Genomic DNA, 19525 nt, shown 5'->3' on the forward strand with positions numbered 1-19525 from the left:
ATGTTTTTAAAAAAGAGTATAAAAACCAAGCTTCAAATATAGTCGATACTTCAGTCCATCAGATTGAAGTCCTCCCGATCCCGTGCTTTGTACATATCTCTTTCTTTTCCTTTCATCTACACACCTCATTTCAGACCCAGCTTGATGCGGGATAGCTGGTCTAATCCCCCACCAAAAAGCTAACTTTCTTTGGTCATTTGCTTTGGGGAGAAAAAAAAAAGAAGTAGGTCTGTAGCACTTGGGGGTAGGTGGGGGGAGGCGGGAAATCTTACAATAAAGAGAACAAGCATTCGTACTTTACTTGTGCTTATGGCATGTTCTAATCCTAAGACTAGTACCCAGCTACACAAACTATTTTTAAATTACTGATACTTCTCAAAACAGCCTATCTTTCCAGTTAAACAAACAGAGGAATGTGAATAGACCTAGGATAGTTCTACATATGTATTTATATGAGCTGAAAATATAAGCAAGTGCACAGTGGAGCATACTGGAGAAATGTTATGACAATTGTTCACCGTAATCAAATAGTACGAGAGAATGAGTCATTCAGCTGAGACTGTAGTAACTTACTTTCCAGATGCAGCTAGGTCAAATGGCATAGTATAGCCACAGTCAGTGTTCTACATTTTGGTAAATAGCAACAGTCGTTTTAAAATCAGGTGAGCAGCCCTCTAAGGTGAACAATTATTCTCTCCCCATCTGGAGGAAAGAAAACTGAAGAAAATGAAAGAGAGTAAACATTAGTCCAAAAGTCTAGTAAACAGCCTAAACCTTGGCCTCCATAATTATGAGACTAGACCAGATGATCCCTAGCAGTAGTACTGACTGCTCTGATTGGGTTCACAGAGAAGAGCCTGCGAGGAGCGGGTGAAATAGGTGTAACACAACTCAAAAGCTTAAGGAGACCAGATTTATTGGTCTGCTAGTAACTCTTGGAACTCTGAAAATTATAACCATTAAACAGCTTTCAAAGCTGGAACTGAACTCATTCCCATAGATCAACTTTAGCCAAACATTAAAAAGGCCAACACAGTAAATGGCACTAGGTTGTGTTAGGTAGAGTTCGCTAGAGAAACAAAACCACGACACATGCACACATACACACTCACATGAACATATATTTATTTATACAGCCCAAAGGAATATAACAGCTAATTAGTCCACACAGCAGTATAGAAGGCTCAGTTCAACTTACTTCCAGGGAAAGGTTAATATTCAGAAAGGTTGGGGCTCCAAGGTCAAGGAAGCAGACAGCAATGCAGGGAGAGTCTGCCCATAGGGAGCAAAGAGCAGGGAATGCCATCAACAGTCAGCAGTGCTTAATGAAGTGTAGGATGGAATATGGAACTCAAGCAATACAAGATGACAGGATCCAAGCAATGTGCGCGCATCAGCAGTGTGGCGAAGCAGGTCTCAAAGGAACCTCAAATTCTAATGACATGACCCACAGGTCAGCTCTACCACAGGTAGTATAGCTCACAATTTGAGGCAGAGAACTAGCTAAAACAGACTCAAGCCAGTCCAATCACCAGAGAGCAAGAGAGCGAGGGGTGGCCTTACCATGCCATTTATCTCTTTGCCCTCCAATCAAACTGCTACCTGTTTAATCCCATATATTCCTATTGGTCAGGTTAGCACAATAAACCTATCTATCACAGAGGTACACACTCCTTACAAAATGAACCTTATGTGACCAGCAGGTCAAGATTTATCTAAAAACAAAGCTCAGAAGATAAAAAGGAACAAGAAAGAGGACAAATAAAAATGGGGGCACAGGGAGGAAGGGGGTAGACTACTGAATGCAATCAATATCATAAAACAAAATATGTACACATGAGCAGCCATCTAGCTCAGAAGAAACAAAGCCCACATGGAAGAAGCACACCAGTCCATGTGACCATGAGATATCGAAGGGATCAGGTATCAAGCATCAAAGAACAAAAAATCATATCATTGTAAATGTGAGTGCAGAGTGAAGACTCAAAGCCCATCGCTAGGCAACTGGACACCCCCTTCCTGAAGGGTTGTGAGGAGGAATGAGCCAGTCAGGGTGCAGGGTAGCAATGATGAAACACATAACTTTCCTCTAGTTCTTAAATGCTTCCTCTCCCCCATTATCATGATCCCAATTCTACCTTACAAATCTGGCTAGACCAGTGTTGAGAGTGGCGAAGCTTTGAGGGTGGAGGGAATGTGGGGTAGAAAGGGAGAACCGAGTACAAGAATCTACATATAGCTTCCTCCCTGGGGGAGGGACAGCAGAGAAGAGGGCGGGGGGCGGGGGGAGATGTCGCAGAGTGTAACATATGATAAAATAATAATAATTTATGAACTATGAAGGGTTTATGAGGGAGGGAGAGTGGGGAGGGGGAGGGAAAATGAGCAGCCAATATTAAGGGCTCAAGAAGAAGGCAAATGTCTTGAGAATGATGATGGCAACAAATGTACATATGTGCTGTTGTTTTCTTAAGGGAATCGTTTCAGAGTCCTTACTTTTTACATCCTGGATGCTCACACAAAACTCCTAGAAAGAAAAGATGGATTTTAACTGTATTTTATAATGACCTTAACTACATCTATTAGGTAGGCAATTTTTTTAGTTTATTTTATTTTTAATTTTATTTTCAGTGAAAGTTTAAAAGGCAAATTAAGACCCCAGACACTGTATCTTTTGGTAGTCAGACACCATCAGCTTTCTTCACCACATTTTCTTATGGACACGTTTGTCTTCAGTGATCTATCAGGAAGGTGGGTATCCACTGATATGATTTTGTGTTCTTTGATGGCTGATAACTGGTCCCTTCTACACCTCATAGTCAGATAGGCTGGTGTGCTACTTCCATGTGGGCTTTGATGCTTCTCAGCTAGATGGCCACTTGTTTATCTTCAAGCCGTATGGATTGTGATAAGAATTGTACAAGCGCCCCAAAAAATGATTAAAAAAAAAGAAAAAATTTACTGGGACCAAAGAGGACCTTCCCACGTGACACCACTGGATGCACCATAAAAGCTCTGGTCCGCTCCACCCAGCGCAATGCCTTCTTTTTTTTTTGGAAGGGTTGGGGGAAGGAGGCTGTATATGTTTTGTTTTTCTTAAATTTTCTTACATTTCTTGTGAGATCATTGAAATATTTTACCTTGTTCATGCACATAAAAAGAAAGAAAGAAACAGCAGCAACACTAATAAAAAGGAAATGAAAAAAGCCACTACCATAAAGCCTATTCAGATTCATCAAAGCACTTAAACTCACTGCAATAGATTCTGACTCATTGTCACACTATGGGACGGAGTAAACTGTGCCCTGTGGGTTTCTGAGATGGTAAATTTTTAGAGAAAACTTTATATTTCTCCTATAGAGTGGCTGGTGATTTTGAACTGCTGACCTTGTATCTTCCAGCTCAATGAGTAAGCCACTGTGCCACTACGGCTTCTTTTCAGATTCATAAAAAAACTATATCATGTTTTAGATACTGTATATTTTATAGTCTCATCTCCTCCTGAGGAGTGGTTGGTGAGTTTAAACTTTCACCTTGTGCTTAACAATACAAATCTTTTTTTTTTTCTGTTTTTAATTTTAACAAATCTTAACTAAGAAAGATGTACTGAATTGTTGCAATTTAAAATATCTAATATGCGATGTTGTATTTTTTATGAACATCAATTACTCAATTTGCCTACTTTGGCTGTTTTGAACTCTATCCAGATGGAAACAGGTACATCTGAGTATACGCAACACTATTTTGGTAGACACTGAGTAGCAACATTATGATTATTCTTTGAACTTGAAAAAGCATAAATATCCACATATAACACTTAAATCCAATCTTTAAAAAGGCTCCTAATTTAATATTATCTGTACAAATTATATGCATATTGTCATTCTGATTCATAACGTTTTACCCAAGTGAACCAAACCTGCACTAGCCACACTTCTGAAATGTTTTCATAAAGCTTTGAATAAAAGCTTATGAGGCATTACCAAATATGGATGCTCTGCAGCTATTCATGGCAAGAAGTAACATTCAATCAGTATTTAACTGAACAATGCTTACCTGTGCGTAAGCCACCGGTGACTGATACAGACTGCGGTCTGAGAATCCTGAGCAACACATGCTGTATGGCGACGACATTTCATCTTTAAGCATGGATCTGTGGCTGGATCTAAAGCTAAGTAAATATTAAAAAGAAAGAAAATATTAAAAATATGTTTCTGTAACATGAAAGTATAAAATACCACTGAACACAACTTAATCAAAGAATTTGCATGGCCATTAGTTGTACATTTTCTTCACAAAAGACTCTTCTATAAGATATACTTTCGATCAAATACAATTGTATAGAACTCATGGATAGATAATAGGTAGATGCAGTTTGGTCTCATCCATTCTATATTTACTAAGACCACTCATTGTTGGATTGTACATTGTTTTTTATACCCCTAAGATCAATGATGTGTAGTCAAAATAGAAATAGTAATGTAATATGTAATGCTAGTGAGAATTACAATTAATATATTTATTGTCTTTGGATGGATGCTGATGGACTATATAAACAATTGAAACCCAAACTTTGTCAGTGATGCAAATGAGTCTTTGTTTATCAAATCGAATTCTAGGACTGCGTTTAGGGGCTGACTGAGATCTTGTTCATTTTGGAAGTGCTTGCTTCTTGTGTAAAATATCTGCATTTCTCTAAACAAAATTTCTCTCAAGCTTTGCTGCTAACAGAAGGATGGGTGTGGTTGGTGTGTGGATTTAAAGGGGAAAAAGTTCTATCGCTTTGTAATTCATACTCCATATAATTCTCTGATATAAATCTAAAACTGAACTGTCTTTAATATATTCCTCATTGTGAACCATCTCCACTTCCAGTTAAAATTTGTATTATTAAAAAAAATTCAGCACCCTCTATCAATCACCTATTATCTCAACTTTTCCCTCATTTCCCAAAACTAACAAATTTACTTTTAATTCCTAAAAGTATATCTATTCTGCACACATATAAATGGAATCTTATAATATGTGGTCTTTTCTGACTACCTTGTCTGTCGACATCAGGCTTTCCAGTTTCTCCCAGGTTGTAGCAATAATTAATTGTTGTTTTTTGTTGTATAATAATATTCCATTGCATAAATAGACCACATTTTGTTTATACATTCATTATTTTATAGGCTCTGGGTTATTTCCACTTTTTGACTATTTCAATAATGCTGCAATTTATAACAGTCATTGGTATTGACTAGTGATATATTGTTATGGTTTAATTTGAAGGAATGTGAAGAGAGAGCATACACATAAGGAAAGGGAACTGAGTTTCTAACATGGCATCATGCCACACCATGAGAGATGCCAATCTGAAAATGAATTTTAGTAATGCAGAAAAGCAGCAGTATCAGAGAAACATCTATTTGAAATATACAAATGCTGAGAGGGCAAATGTGGATCTTAGTCAATCTTGTTTAGGTCTTTAACATAGGTTAAGCCCAAACAGATGTCTGGAGTTTAAATTAAATTTACACTTTTGAAATTAAAGCACATGAATACTCATTTGATAATTAAATAACGTGAATGAAATTTGATAATTAATAAATTCAAAAATATATAAACTATATCTGAGAATATAAAATCAACATTATTGGTGCTTTCTTTACACAATGTTTATTTTTGAAATCCTTTCCATTGTGATTTTGAATAAACACCCAATTTCTAATAGAAAATACTTACATATACAGTTGATCAAATGTTAATTAATCAGTATCTTACAGAATGAAAACCTGATCATGACACAAAATTTGTCCATTTAAAAGCATAGGAAAGGCTTGTTTGTTTGTTCTTAACATTCTTTTGTGAGTGGGTGAAAGTTAACAGAGGAAATTAGTTTTCCATGCGATAATTCATGCACACTTTTTTCCTGATATTGATTACAAACCCCACAATGAAACAGCACTCCTGATGCTTCCTCTCTGTTTCTTTTTTTATTCATGCTTTTTTTGCCTTCCTTTCTACCTTGTGAGCTTTATTCTTGGGAATATACTGCCCTTTGGTCTCTTCGGGTTGCTTGTCTTAAAGAGTTTATTTGCTTTTACTTATTTATTTGCTGCTGTTCCCTTTGCTGGCCTCTCACTTGTTTGGCTGGGAGTTCAATCCCAATCTTCCAGGATGACTAAGGAGCCTGGTGGTGTAGTGGGTTATGCACTGGGCTCCTAATTGCAAAGTCTGCAATTCAACCCACCAGCTGCTGTGTGGGAGCAAGATGCAGTAGGTTTTCAGTTTCTGTAAAGATTGGCAGTTTCGGAAGCTCATACAAAAAATGTCTACATTGTTCTAAAGGGTTCCTATGAATCTTATAGAAAGTATTATAATTCTATACTCCATGCCTGTAGTCATAATCAAATTTGACAGGAGTTCTGAGCTATACTAACGGACAAGATTAAGAATGGATTAAGTCCTGACTATACCACTTGTCTATTAGCTTGTCATACAGTTGTGGCCTGTGTGCTACTGTGGTGCTGGAAGCAATGTCACTTCCAAATTCTAGTAGGCGCACCAAAAGTGAACAAGTTTCAGCACTGTTTCAGTCTAAACAAACTATGAAGAAATAAAAAGCTGTTCATTATCAAAGGAATAATCTACTGAAAACATATACAAAACCGGAGAAGTCATGATAGAATTTTGCAAAACAATGACTTTTTCATACAAATAGATAATTGGACTTCTCCCAATGCAATTCACAGAAATCAAATTGGCGACCTCAGTAGGAAGTGACATTGGGGAAATTCAATATCAGCAGCTAAAACTAGGCCAGGGGCTGACTATGGACAAGATCATCAATTGCTCATACGTAAGTTCAGAACAAAGATGAAGAAAATTAAAACAAGTCAACAAAAGGCAAAATACTCCCTTATGTCTATTTTTGAGAAGCTATCAGGAAGAAGATTTATTGCATTAAGCACTAATGACAAGAAGACACAATGAGCTGAGGGATGACATCAAGACCACCACTCATGAATAAAATAAAAGGTCGTTTCAAAAGCAGGGGGAAAAGTAATATCCAAGTGGATGTCAGAAGAGACTGAAACTTGCAGGTAACTGCATGGCAGCTAGGGCAAATGAGCCAAAGGATAAAATCAAAGAACAGAATAGAACATTTCAAAGCACAGCTACAGAATAGAAGCCGAATATAATGAAAGGCGTAGAGCTAGAGAACATACCACCAAATGTAAACGAAATGTGCGGAGACACAGAATTAGAAAACCAAAGGGGAAGATCATGTTCAGTTTATTTTAGACTGAAAAAACTTGGAGAAAGAAATTTGTCTCAAGCTGCAATCTTGAAAGAGTCTATGGGCAAATTGTGGAACGACATCAAAAGAAGATGGAATGAACTAGTGAACATTCTGCCATTTTGGGGGCAGCATAAGAGCAGGAACCAGTGGTATTGAAGAAAGAAGTTCAAGCTACACTGGCAACATTAGCCAAAACAAGGCTCCAGCATTGATGGAGTGCCCATGTGAACGTTTCAACAAACCGACGAATCAGTGCAAGTAATCTCTCATTTTGGCCAAGGAATTTGGAAGGACACTTGACCAACGGACAGGAAGAGATCCATATTTGCATCCATTCTAAAGAAAGGTGACCCAACAGAATGATCAAACTATAGAACGATAAAACTGATAATATTTGCCAGTAAATTTTTGCTTAAGATCATCCAACAATGGTTGTAGCAGTACCTTGAAATGGGGTTGCCAAAGGTCCAGGCTGAATTCCGAAGAGGATGTAGAACAAGAGATTAATTGCTGATATCAAATGGATCTTAGCTGAAGGGACAGAATACCAGAAAGATGCTAACTTGGGTTTTAAATACTAGGCCAAACCATTTGATTGGATGGATCATAACAAACTATGGGTAACTTTGAGACGCCTTTAAAACCAGTTACAATAATCTTCTGAGCTGGCTTCTCTGCCTTGAATGGATATGGCCAACAGATCTCCTTTGAAGCCACTGGTTTGATAGGGTCTTTTTTGAAGGGACCCTAATAAAATGAAGACAAATGCATTATTGACTAAACGTGTCTGGAGGCATCCACAGGTCTCAGAGACATGTTTAAACATGGTATGTTTCACATAAATTAGTGCATGTATCAATTGGAGCCTAGTAACAATGCTTTTTTTAACTTCCACGTAAGCATACAAAAACAAAACAAGTTTTTTTAAACATTGCAAGGTAGTCAATTCCAACTCGATGTACACAATAGGGCAGAGTATAAATGCTTCCCATTGTTTCTGAGGCTATAAATCTTTAGTGGATCAGAAAACCTTCTTTTCCTGAGGCAATGTGATGAATTTAAATGTTGTACCTTCGGGTCAGCAACCCTGTGCATAACCATCCAGACCACCAGGGCCAATGTGCCCTCATATGTACATCATCTAATTTCTTTAATATGACTTTTTAAAAAGACTTCTATTCACAAGTCTGAGGCTACCTTTACATCCTAGAGAGTATAATAGTTTTGTTAGCATCAAAATTTTGCATTGTAATACAATTAGTAACTTCTGCAGCAGAAACATAAGCAATATGCCGTCTTTGAACTTGAATTGGTAGCGTGAAGTTTATAAGAGAGCTCTTTAGCAGTTGGGAAATAAAGCATCAAGAAATCAAAGAGTAGGTTGGATAGTCCTCATGATTTAAGAGGAATTGGGCTGTGCTATTGAGATTTGTCTTACAATTTTAGAAACATGATTGAAAAGGTACAACATTGTTGAATAGTAAAATCAAAGTAGGCCATCTACATTTACTAGATTCACTTTAGGATTAACTGTGTACTCTTAAATAAAATGAAAGTTACCATTAACTTAAACATTATTTGAAAAAAAACCTTCATTGCTCAACAATGAAACATTAATATATATTTTAAATTTTTAATAATTTTACTGGGAGCTCTTACAGATATCATCACATTCTATAGTTCAATTACATAAGCAGTATTTTACAATTGCTACCACAATCAGGTTAAAACATTTTCTTCTTAAACACTTTGATATAAGTCCCCTTTATCCCCTCCTTCCCCCACTAGTCCCCACATTAACCCTTATTTCTTTATTTTTCCTATAATAAGTTTGTTTTGATTTGCTATGCTTTTTTTGTTTATGCGTTATCTTACAGGATCTGATATCTCCTTTCACATACAATTCTGGTATTCAATCCTATCAAGTGGGGTTACACAGACATCAATGCTATGAACTCCCTATTCCCCCTCCTCCCCCTCCTCCAGTGCCCTCAGGGAACCATTATTCCTGCTACTGTTTATCTATCTTTGCTTAATGTACTCAATGATCTTAAATACATAAATGAGCATCCGCAAATCTAACATGATTAATGAGGTAAAACAAATAAAAACCATTATAGCAAGGGAAGGAAATATTAGAGAACTAGAGGATAGCTATGTGGTTTGTCAGTGCTATACCACACCCTGCATTTATCATCCCTTCCTTAGGGCCCTTCTGAGAGGGACAGTCCAATTATCTTACAGGTGAGCTTTGGGTCTACCCTACATCCACACTCCTTCATATCAATTTGTTTGCTTGTTTTTGAACTTCTGAAACCTCTTCCTGTCAACACTTCCTGATCATACAGGCTGGTGTGCTTCTTCCATGTGGGCTTTGTTGCTTGCCTGCTAGATGGCCACTTGTTTAATTACAAGCCTTTTAAGATCCCAGATGCTGTATCTTTTAATAGCCAAGCACCATCAGCTTTCTTCACCCCACTTGCTTAGGCACCTATTTTGATTTAAGTGATCTTGTCAGGAAGGTGAGTATCACACAATGCTACATTATTAGAACAAACCATTTTTTACGGAGGTAAGATTAAAGTAGAGACCCAAAGTCCATCTGCTTCCTTGTTGCATTTGCATATAAATATATATAAAGAAGTACACATATACTTAATAATTTACATATGTATATATGTATACGTACATGTACATATATTTTTTCTTTCCTCTTTTCTTTATTCTTTTCTCCTACCCGATTGTTACATTTACCCATATTTTACCTCTCAGTAATTTCTCTCAGATACAATTTGATTTATTATCTCAACCAGAACAGCTACACCCTCCTCACCATCAATTTTAGAACATTTACTGTTCCCTGTAGCCATCACTGTTGGCTCCTCTCTCCCCTCCTCCCTCTACTATCCATTCCCATGGTCCCCAGGAACCTTCAGGCCAGTCTCTGTCTGATGCTCTGTAAAATTGGCTGTCCTGCCTATCTTGTGTAAGTAAACACAAAAAATAAAAAATAATAAAATTTTTGTTGTTCTATCAAGAGTTCGTTTCTCTTTAACTCTTTGCTACAAAACTTTTGGAATAAATGGTTTTCCAAGGATTTTTTTTAATTGCTAGAGTAAACTAAGCAACTGAGCAGCATAGAAAATAGAGCTAATGCTTGATAGTTAATTAGATTTTTGACAGTCAATTTTGTGGTGCTAAATGTGGTTAAATGTAGCTGTAAGTCTTTGGAGTGACTTTCTTAGTTTCTAACCTTAATATTACTTCAGTTACATAAAAACCGTCTGCTCCATCTCTAGTTTCACCACTACAAACATTCAACATGCAAGGCTATACAATAGATATATTAGTCAACTATTCAATTGTATGAGATTTAGATTCCACTCCATTAAAACTGTTTTATAAATAAGTAAATAAATAGTATATTGGTTGATATAACTGAAGTCTTAAAATATTCTGTAAAAGTAGATATCTATATAACATAGTGGCTATTTAATTGATGTCCAATCTTATGAGGTATATTAAACACCAATGACTATGACACTGAAAATTCAGTTGTTGGAGTACAGTCAAAGGATTGGTAAAGATATAAAACGCCATTCTCTTTTATTCTATTTTTTAACCATTTGTCTTTGTTACTGATGAATGCATTGAATTGTCTTTCAAACTTTTAAAAATCACAAATTCTAATATTATTTCTTTTATTGAATATGTGCATTCATTTTATTAAATGTCTCCCAGCAAAACTGGTGATGTGTATTAACACACTAATTTTATTGTTTTCTATTTTCTGGGTAGTACTTCATACATAAATATTTATTGAATCACAGTGAAAAGATTTTGCATTTGTGATTTCTGTTTTGAATAACAAGGTATAATAATACCCTAAGTAAGTTAACACATTAAAAGTTTCCTGAAATAGAATCATAAAGAAAACAGCCAAACCAGTTGTGTTGTGGAGTCAATTCTGACACATAGAGACCTGATGGGACACAGTAGAATTGCTTTTTCGGTTTCTATCACTAAATCTTCATAGGAGCAAAATGCCTCATCAATTTCCAATGGAGCCAGTCGTGGAGTCAAACAGCTGACCTTGCAGTTAGCAGCATGATGCATAACCCACTGTGCCGCCAATGCAATTCCCTTCCATAAGGAAAAGTCCCTACTGATAGGTCTCTATATATTTTGTATTTATATATTGTTTATTCATTATATGGTTTTTGAATATGAAATCTATGTTAATTGGTTGTTCCTAATGATTTCTCTCAATTATTTCCTAACATCATCTTTAATTATAACTTGAATATATTGTGCTATTAATGTAATATAAGATGATACATTGTAAACTGGTGTGATTTTTTTAAAAGCACTCACAAGGGAATAAGTTATTGTGAGTAAACTATATGCCACATTTAAATTCGTTATTTTTCTTCTCACTAACTTAGAACTTAGGAAGAAGGAAAATGGATATAGACCAATGATTCTCAACCTTCCTAATGCTACGACCCTTTAATACAGTTCATCATGTTGTGGTGAACCTCCCACCCCCATGCATAAAAGTATTTTCGTTGCTACTTCATAACTGTATTTTTGCTACTGTTATGAATGGGGTGACCCCTGTGAAAGGGTCATTCAACCCACAAAGAGATTGTGACCCACAGATTGATAACCACTGATACAGACTAATAAAGAGATCATATTCAAGTTCAAAATATATATATTTTAATATATATTTATAATATAAATTGAATTACATGCATTTAAGAGTAGAAATAAGAAGCAGCATGATTATTTATTTATCATTAAAATGTTTCTTGCATCTAATATTCCTCTATTTCAAATAAAAATCTTGGTAATAATCTTAATTATTTTACTGTATGAAGTGATTGGCTCAGTTTAATTATCACACAGTTTAAATTGCCTCCATAGTTCATTCACTTCCCAGGTGTAGGCCTACTTCAGCTTTTGAGTTGTGGAATGGGATGGGTGTATTAGTCTGGGTTACCTAGAGAAAAAAATTCATAGACACTCAGAGGTGTATGAAAAAGAGCTTTATATAAAAGAGCAATTGTATATTGAGAAAATATCCCAGCCCAGTCCAGACCAAGTCCATAAGTCCATTATTAGCCCATATGTCCGATACCAGTCTATAAATTCCTCTTCAGACACACACAACACATGCAATGAAACTGAATGCAGAAGATCACAGGCCAGTGCGTGAAAAGTCTTGTGGGTCCACTTGCACTGGAAGCATCTCAGTGCTGGCACGGGTCTCCACATGGCTCCTGCAAGTCCAGGGCTCTGCTCCATCAGTGTAGGTCCATGTGGATTGTCAACAGAAATATGAAGCAGAGAGAGAGTGTGCCCCAGTTCCAGGGAAAAAGATAGGAATTCCCAGAATCCTGAGAAGGGCATGCCCACAAACTGGTCTCATTGGCTATGACATGATTGACAGGCCAGACTCCACCCCTTCACAAGTTGACAGATTATGTAACTGCCGCAACAAGGAAGTTTTAAATCCACCTCTTTTACCTTGCCCTTGTTATCACTTCTCATCTCTATGGCCACTAGCCAAGGGCCAAAGAAAAATACTAGTAAAGGATATATTTCTACTGGTCCATCCTTTGCAATCTGGTATTTGTGCATACTGGGTAAATGTTCAGTTGCTCTGTCTTCCTATTATGGCATGTGTTGGTGGCTTGCTGGAAGATTCTTCTACAAAGGACTTCTCAACTGCTTTCATTCCCCTCCTTGGTTGACCAGGTTTGAGATCTTGAATACCCCTGAAAATTCAGAAAACTATCATCTACTGTTGTCTTCTTGCGCTTTTTGAAATGTACTTGGCTCTTGTCAGCTGAGTAACGTGTAACTTCAAGCAGTAGCCCTAACTTTGGAGCATTCTCAAGTTTTCTTTGCAATACGTAGTGTCAGCTAAAGTCATTGCCATTTTTCATCAGATGTTCAGTCCAGAGTTAAATGTGAAGGAAATCTCATTGCACCACGATTGGGTGATAGAGTGCTTACTAAGCAAAAGCTCACCAGCCTCAGCACTGGAGAAGGATGCCATATTCTGCTTACGTAAAATACTTGTGTTTATTGTTTTCAGGTGCCATGAGTTGATTTTACCTCACAACAACCATATTTTCAACAGAATAAAACACTGCCCAGGCCTGTGTGAACCTCAGACTGGTTGCAGGCACCATGCCAGTCCATCTTTGTTCCTGCCCCACCTCATTACCAAGCATGAGTCTTTCTCCAAGGCTGGCCGCTCCTGACATGTCCAATATATTTACAACCTCGGAAACCTATGCATTCACCCTAACCTCTAGGTCCTTGACAAGTTAGAATCAGCTTGACGGCAACAAGGTTGGCTCTTTTAGATATGGTTGAATACTCATCTACAAATCCCTCGGTGTAAATGGCACACCAGTGGTCACCATGGGGTCACTTTATAGAAGAAAGCAGTTCTCCTTTCTTTTACCAAAACACCAGGGCAGTAAATGCACTAAACCCAACCCTACAATCCTAAAAGCAGGGAACCCCAATACCACACCTGATCAGTTCCTACCTTCTCTGTTAAATAACTGATGTGAGACAAAACATTTCACAACTTCTTTGCCCCTTCAAATAAGTGGTCCTGTGCTTCCTTTCTTTTTGACACACATGTTGTTAGAGTTGCCCTTGAGACTTCTACTGAGACTCTTAATAAAGAGAAAAGATTAAAATAACTTCCAAAATATATACACTTGCAAATAAAATATCTGTACACAAGTGGATGTTAGAGCTTTTGAAATTGGAGCATATATGGTACACACACAATTTTTATTGTTTGTTTCATGATTTATGATATTATTTATTCTCATGTATTTGCTTTTTCACTCAACGTCATGTACAGAGTAGAACTGCTCAATAGGTCTTCAAGGCTGTGACTTTCCAGAAGCAGATCCCAAGGTCTGTCTTTGTTGTTTTGTTTTGTCCTTTGAAGTGATTCTGCTGTGTTGGAAAGGCTCTGGAGTCAGTTCCAGTAAGCAGTGACCTGTATGAAACAGAACAATTCCCTGCCCTGTGCCATGCTCACCACCAATTTCGTATTGAGTCCATTGTTGCAGGCACTGTGTCTCCCTGATGGTCATCTGTGTCTTCACTCACTCTATCTTACCAAGCACTAGACTTGTTTCCAAGAACATGTCTTCCTGACAACATACCCAAAGTACATGAGGCAAACTCCCACCATTCTTGCTTCTAAGAAGTATTGCAGTTATACGTCTTCCAACACAAATTTGTTCATTCTTCTAAAAATTTATGTTGTATGCAAAATTCTTTACCAACATCATACTTAAATTGTAGCATTTCTTCCCTTATCTTCCTTATTAATAATCTGGTTCCCCCTGTATCTGAGCTCATTGAAAGTACTGTGGACTGGCTTAGGTGCACCTCAGTCCATAAAGTGACAACTTTTCTTTTTTAATACTTTAAAGAAATCTTTCACAGCAGATTTTCCCTATGTTCTTGATAGTTGATTCCATGAACACTGATTGTGAATAGAAGTAAAATGAAGTTTCCAGCTTCATGTTTTTCTTCATTTACCATGATGCTTATAGATTTAAAAAATTAGGACACTGGATTTTCCATATGTCATCAAAATAATTTCTGGATTAGTATACTACCATAATAACTTAGTATTTCATTTACATTCCAGAGAATAATAGAGAGCACAGAAGCTGGCTTGCTCCATTTGTAAAGTTTCTAGGAAATGCGTTAGTTTGAGCACAGAGTTCAAATGAAAAGCTGGAATAAGAACACTAGTTATTGGCTTCTTTGGGTTTGCAGCCACCTAACCCTCCGTTAGGTGTGCTGGTCCCATGCGCACCATGAATAATCAGCGCATCAAGGTGCCTGTAGTGATGGAGCCTCGACCAAAAGGATAAGATACTAGGTGAAAGTTGGAGGACAAGTAATCCAGCTATTTGACTCTTAGTAACCAAGACACAATAGAAAAATCATAGTTACATAAACATTTAAATTTTAGTGTGAGGAGGATATGCTAGCATATCTCTTAGACATTAGCAGGGGAAACCATGTAACAAGGCAGCCTAATTTGCCTAGTATAAGTGGAATAATTTCTAAGGTGTGGAAACATTTTATTATTAAATGAAAACTGTATGCACAAGAGTGGTCCTTGGAGATCTGAATAAAAGAAGTACCCTAAAGAGTGGGGGACTTGGGCATCAATTGTACTTGATCTAGTGGGAAAGGTGGTATGGAGACGACAAATTGAGATGCTAATCATAAGGTCAGCAGATTAAGACCACTAGCTGCTCAGAAGGAGTAAGACCAGATGGACTTTGTACTCCTGTAAAGAGTTAGTCTTAGAAATTCACAGGGTCAGCTCCACCTTATCCTACAGGGTCACTATGCATTGACGGTGACTCCATGGCAGTGAGTTTGGCGCTTTGGTTTTCTCTGAACTCACAATCTGGGCTCTTTTAGTAATAATAAGCAAAAACATAGGCTTGCCTACCGTGAGAAGTTATGAACCATAAGCAAACACTTTGAAGGACCAAGTTACTGGGCTTGAGCACTTAGGGTCAATTGGCACAATAATGTACCCCAAAATAATGTCTTAGACCAGTGAGTCGAAACCTTCCTAATGCCGCGACTGTTTAATACAGTTCCTCATGTTGGGGTGACCCCAACCATAAAATTATTTTTGTTGCAACTTCATAACTGTTATGAATCGTAACATAAATATCTAATATGCAGGATGAATTTTCATTGTTACAAATTGAACATAATTAAAACATAGTGATTAATCACAAAAATAAAACGTAATTATATATTGTGAAATAGAAGCCCCTGGGAAGAGTTGTCGAAAACAGAACAAACTTCAAGATCATAACAAACAAACAAAGAAAAACAAAAAACCAGACATACCGGACTGTGAGTGACTGGTAAGACCCCTGAGCATTCGACTGTTGGAGCCCCATCAAACATGAAACTGAACCCATTCCCAGGAATCACTTGTCAGCCCAAAATAGACAAGATTATAAAGTGAACAATCACATCTGGGAGAACAATAAATCACAGGAGATCAAAAGGCAGTCCTTCACAAAACAAACAAAAAGCAAACAACACAATCCACAAAACAAAATCCAGAAGGCCCTGGGGAAAACCTTGGAAGAGTACAATTAATTGAAGACACTGCAGCTAAACATCACAAACCAAATGTGTTTCCTTTAATGGGGCTACTGCAATTAAATGCTCCAATTTGTTCTAATAAACCCAAGATATAAATGGCATTTCAAAAAATATATACTTAGAATAAATTGGCATGCAATTTTCTTTGCTGTGATGCTTTATGCATGGAATTTTCAGGAATGTATCCTCCAAAACCTCTAATTCTCATGTACATCTAGATGACATTTCTTTGGAATTTGCCCTCATTGTTGAGGGGGAAAAAAAGATCTGTTTGTAACACTTTTCTTTTTCTATTGATACAGTTATCCTTCTTTTTGTTTGTTTCATTGTTGATTTGGTTTTTTCACTTTTGTATTAAAAGATAAAGTTTGATTGTTTTAGGGGGAAGAAAAAAAATAACATGACCATAATTTATGTAGGTTAGAGTCAATTTCATTGTATAATTGTTAAGTGTGTGGCAATTCAAAACCCATCAGTGAGTCCCCAGAGAAAGACCCACAGATCAACGCCTGTAAAAACAACACCCTACAAACGCGATGGAGGGCTCGATCACAGGCGCATCAGAAGCGACGCAAGAGCACCTGGCAGCAATGAAGAAGGACACAGAGCACTGGCCAGAGAGTGCATTATGCATTGGGCTGCTGGCCACTAGGCCAGCAATTCAAACCTATCAGCTGATCCATGGGAGAAAGATGAAGCTTTCTATAAAACGCTCCTGCAGAAATGAATATGCTAGGACATTCTTCAGTTAAAGATGCTATAAATCAGAATTGAGTTTGGTTTGGGAATCTGAGATAGCAATGAAATACAGTGATAAAGATAAATTTTATTAGGAGGAAGGTAGTGAAGTACATCACATTGTCCGCTTTGTGTGGAAGCAGACATGAAGAGTTACAGATGTACATTGAATCATAGATATTGGCTAACATGACGGTTAGCTTGTTACCAACTTGGAAAGACCAAAAGTGGATGATTGGGGACAAAAGGCCAGTGGGAAATGTAAGTTAAGGGTTCTTTAGTAAAGAACACAGACTTAACCGACGGGTGTGTAAGGATAACTGGATCCCCCTATTTAAATTCGCCCTGCTGTTTTCTATTCTTGTTACCTGGAACGTCTCTGATATTTTGCCTGTATGGGAAGTTATTTGGCCAGTGAACTATTCCTAAATAACACTGTTTCCAGAGGGATTCACATTGGAACCAACTCCAAAATTTCCTAGTAACTAGCAAGCCAAGGTCATCAAATTTACAGGAATAAAAATAACGATTGTGAAGTCATTTGAACATAAACCTTAAAAATCTCCATGTGCTAAAGACAATACACAAAACCTGTGACTTACAGTGTAGTAAAATGTGTATAGCAATATTTGAAATCTTAACATAATAAAACGTTAATGATTTTTACTTCAAATGCTACTTTTGCAAATAATACATTCATCAATATTAATATTTATGGAGATCTGATTTAATTATATAGAGGCTTCTCTACTGGGTCAGACACTTATTATTACCAGAAATAAATGAGAATGCTTCCACTGGGAACTTACAGACATGAGAAAGCTAACTAAATCCATAAAAATCAAATAGATAAGGTCTCTCCCCAAAGCAGCATGGTTTTTAATCTTATACTTATTTTGCTAATGTGTCCTACATTTTCTTGAAACCAGATAGGATATAGGTCATTTAATAGTGAAACTATGTAAGAATTTGGGTTGCATTAAGCTGCCAAAAAGTAGAAAAGGAAAGAACTGTGGGGTTAGGGATACAGCATATACAATTTGACTATGCAAATGAATAGACATTTAATTTTGGAATTTGTTGATTTTGGTATGTGCTGAATGACAAGAATTCCCTGTGTTATAGCTCTAGAACTTCTCCTATAAACAGTACATAAAACACCTAAAAGACATTTTTAGAGAGAACAAAATAATAAGGATCTTTGATGCCTCTCAGCTACAGGCGACCCTTTTAAAATTGGCTTATTTGTATTTTTCTTGTTAAGATAATGTAGTTTTCTGTAGATTTTGGGAACTAACCCAATCTGATGTATCTTCAGGGAGTATTTTCCCCCAATCTTCAGGTTCTCTGTGGACTCTAAATGAACTCTTATGATGTGCATACATGTCATATCTTCAGTAGGTACCAGTTTCCCATTTCTTTACTTCATCTCCTAGCATGTGGATATTTTTCAGTATGTTCAGTAGTGTGTTCATGACTTGTATCCCTATTTTCTTCATTGATAGTCTTTATGATTGTGTTATTTAAATTTGGGTATTTGATCCATCTTACAAGTTTGATCCAGTTGGTCTTACACATTGTGCGAGCTTTGGGATTTGTTCCGTTGTTTTGCAGGTGAAGGACTAGTTTTCCAAGACCAATTGTTGAAAAGGCTATCTCTTGCCCATTTACTGCATTTTAGTTCTGTACCAAAATTGGATGTCTAAAATGAAATAATATCTTATGTTCATAAATAGAAAGACTCAATGTTGTGAAATTGTCATTACTACCTAAAGCAAAATTCAACACCATCCCAGTCTAAATTACAAAATTATTCCCAAAAATTGCATATGAAAAAAACATCATATGGAGAGGGAAGAGGCCCAGGAAAAGCAAAGAACAGCACGGTAGGTTGTCTTTCACTAACTGACCACAAAACCTACTACATAGTCACAACTGTCTAAGCAGCCTGGTACTGGTACAATGAAAGCTATACAGACTAATGAAACAGAATGGAAAACCCAGAAATAAAAGCATCTGCTTAGAGACAACTGGTTTTTTAACAAAGGACCAAGAAACATTAAATGGGAAAAGGATGCCCTCTTCAACAAATAGTGCTGGAAAAACTGGATATCCACAAGCAGAATGAAACAAGAACCATGTCTCGGCCCATGCACAAAAAACAAACTCAAGGTGGATCAGAAAACTAAATGTAAAACCCAAAGTTATCAGGATCATCAATGAGAGAATAGTTCAGGACATACAGAGGCTACTAAATAGAACAAAGGAGGCACACACCATGGAAGACAACATAGAAGACGG

The 19525-nt window shown here is 36.9% G+C and overlaps 1 protein-coding gene across 5 annotated transcripts in view; it reads right to left on the reverse strand.

Moving 5' to 3' along the window:
• The window catches only part of SPOCK3 (SPARC (osteonectin), cwcv and kazal like domains proteoglycan 3), a 416201-nt gene that overhangs the window by 186427 nt on the left and 210249 nt on the right, over positions 1-19525 (reverse strand). For 4 of the 5 annotated variants that reach the window (XM_075528013.1, XM_075528011.1, XM_075528010.1 and 1 more), the window contains one exon: positions 4057-4171. The exons of the other annotated variant lie outside the window; for it this stretch is intronic. In XM_075528013.1, coding sequence (XP_075384128.1) covers positions 4057-4171 — 115 coding nt within the window. The remainder of the gene's footprint in view (positions 1-4056; positions 4172-19525) is intronic. 5 annotated transcript variants of the gene reach the window in all.

This window comes from Tenrec ecaudatus, chromosome 12 (assembly GCF_050624435.1).
Source record: "Tenrec ecaudatus isolate mTenEca1 chromosome 12, mTenEca1.hap1, whole genome shotgun sequence".
Classification (NCBI taxonomy): Eukaryota; Metazoa; Chordata; class Mammalia; order Afrosoricida; family Tenrecidae; genus Tenrec; species Tenrec ecaudatus.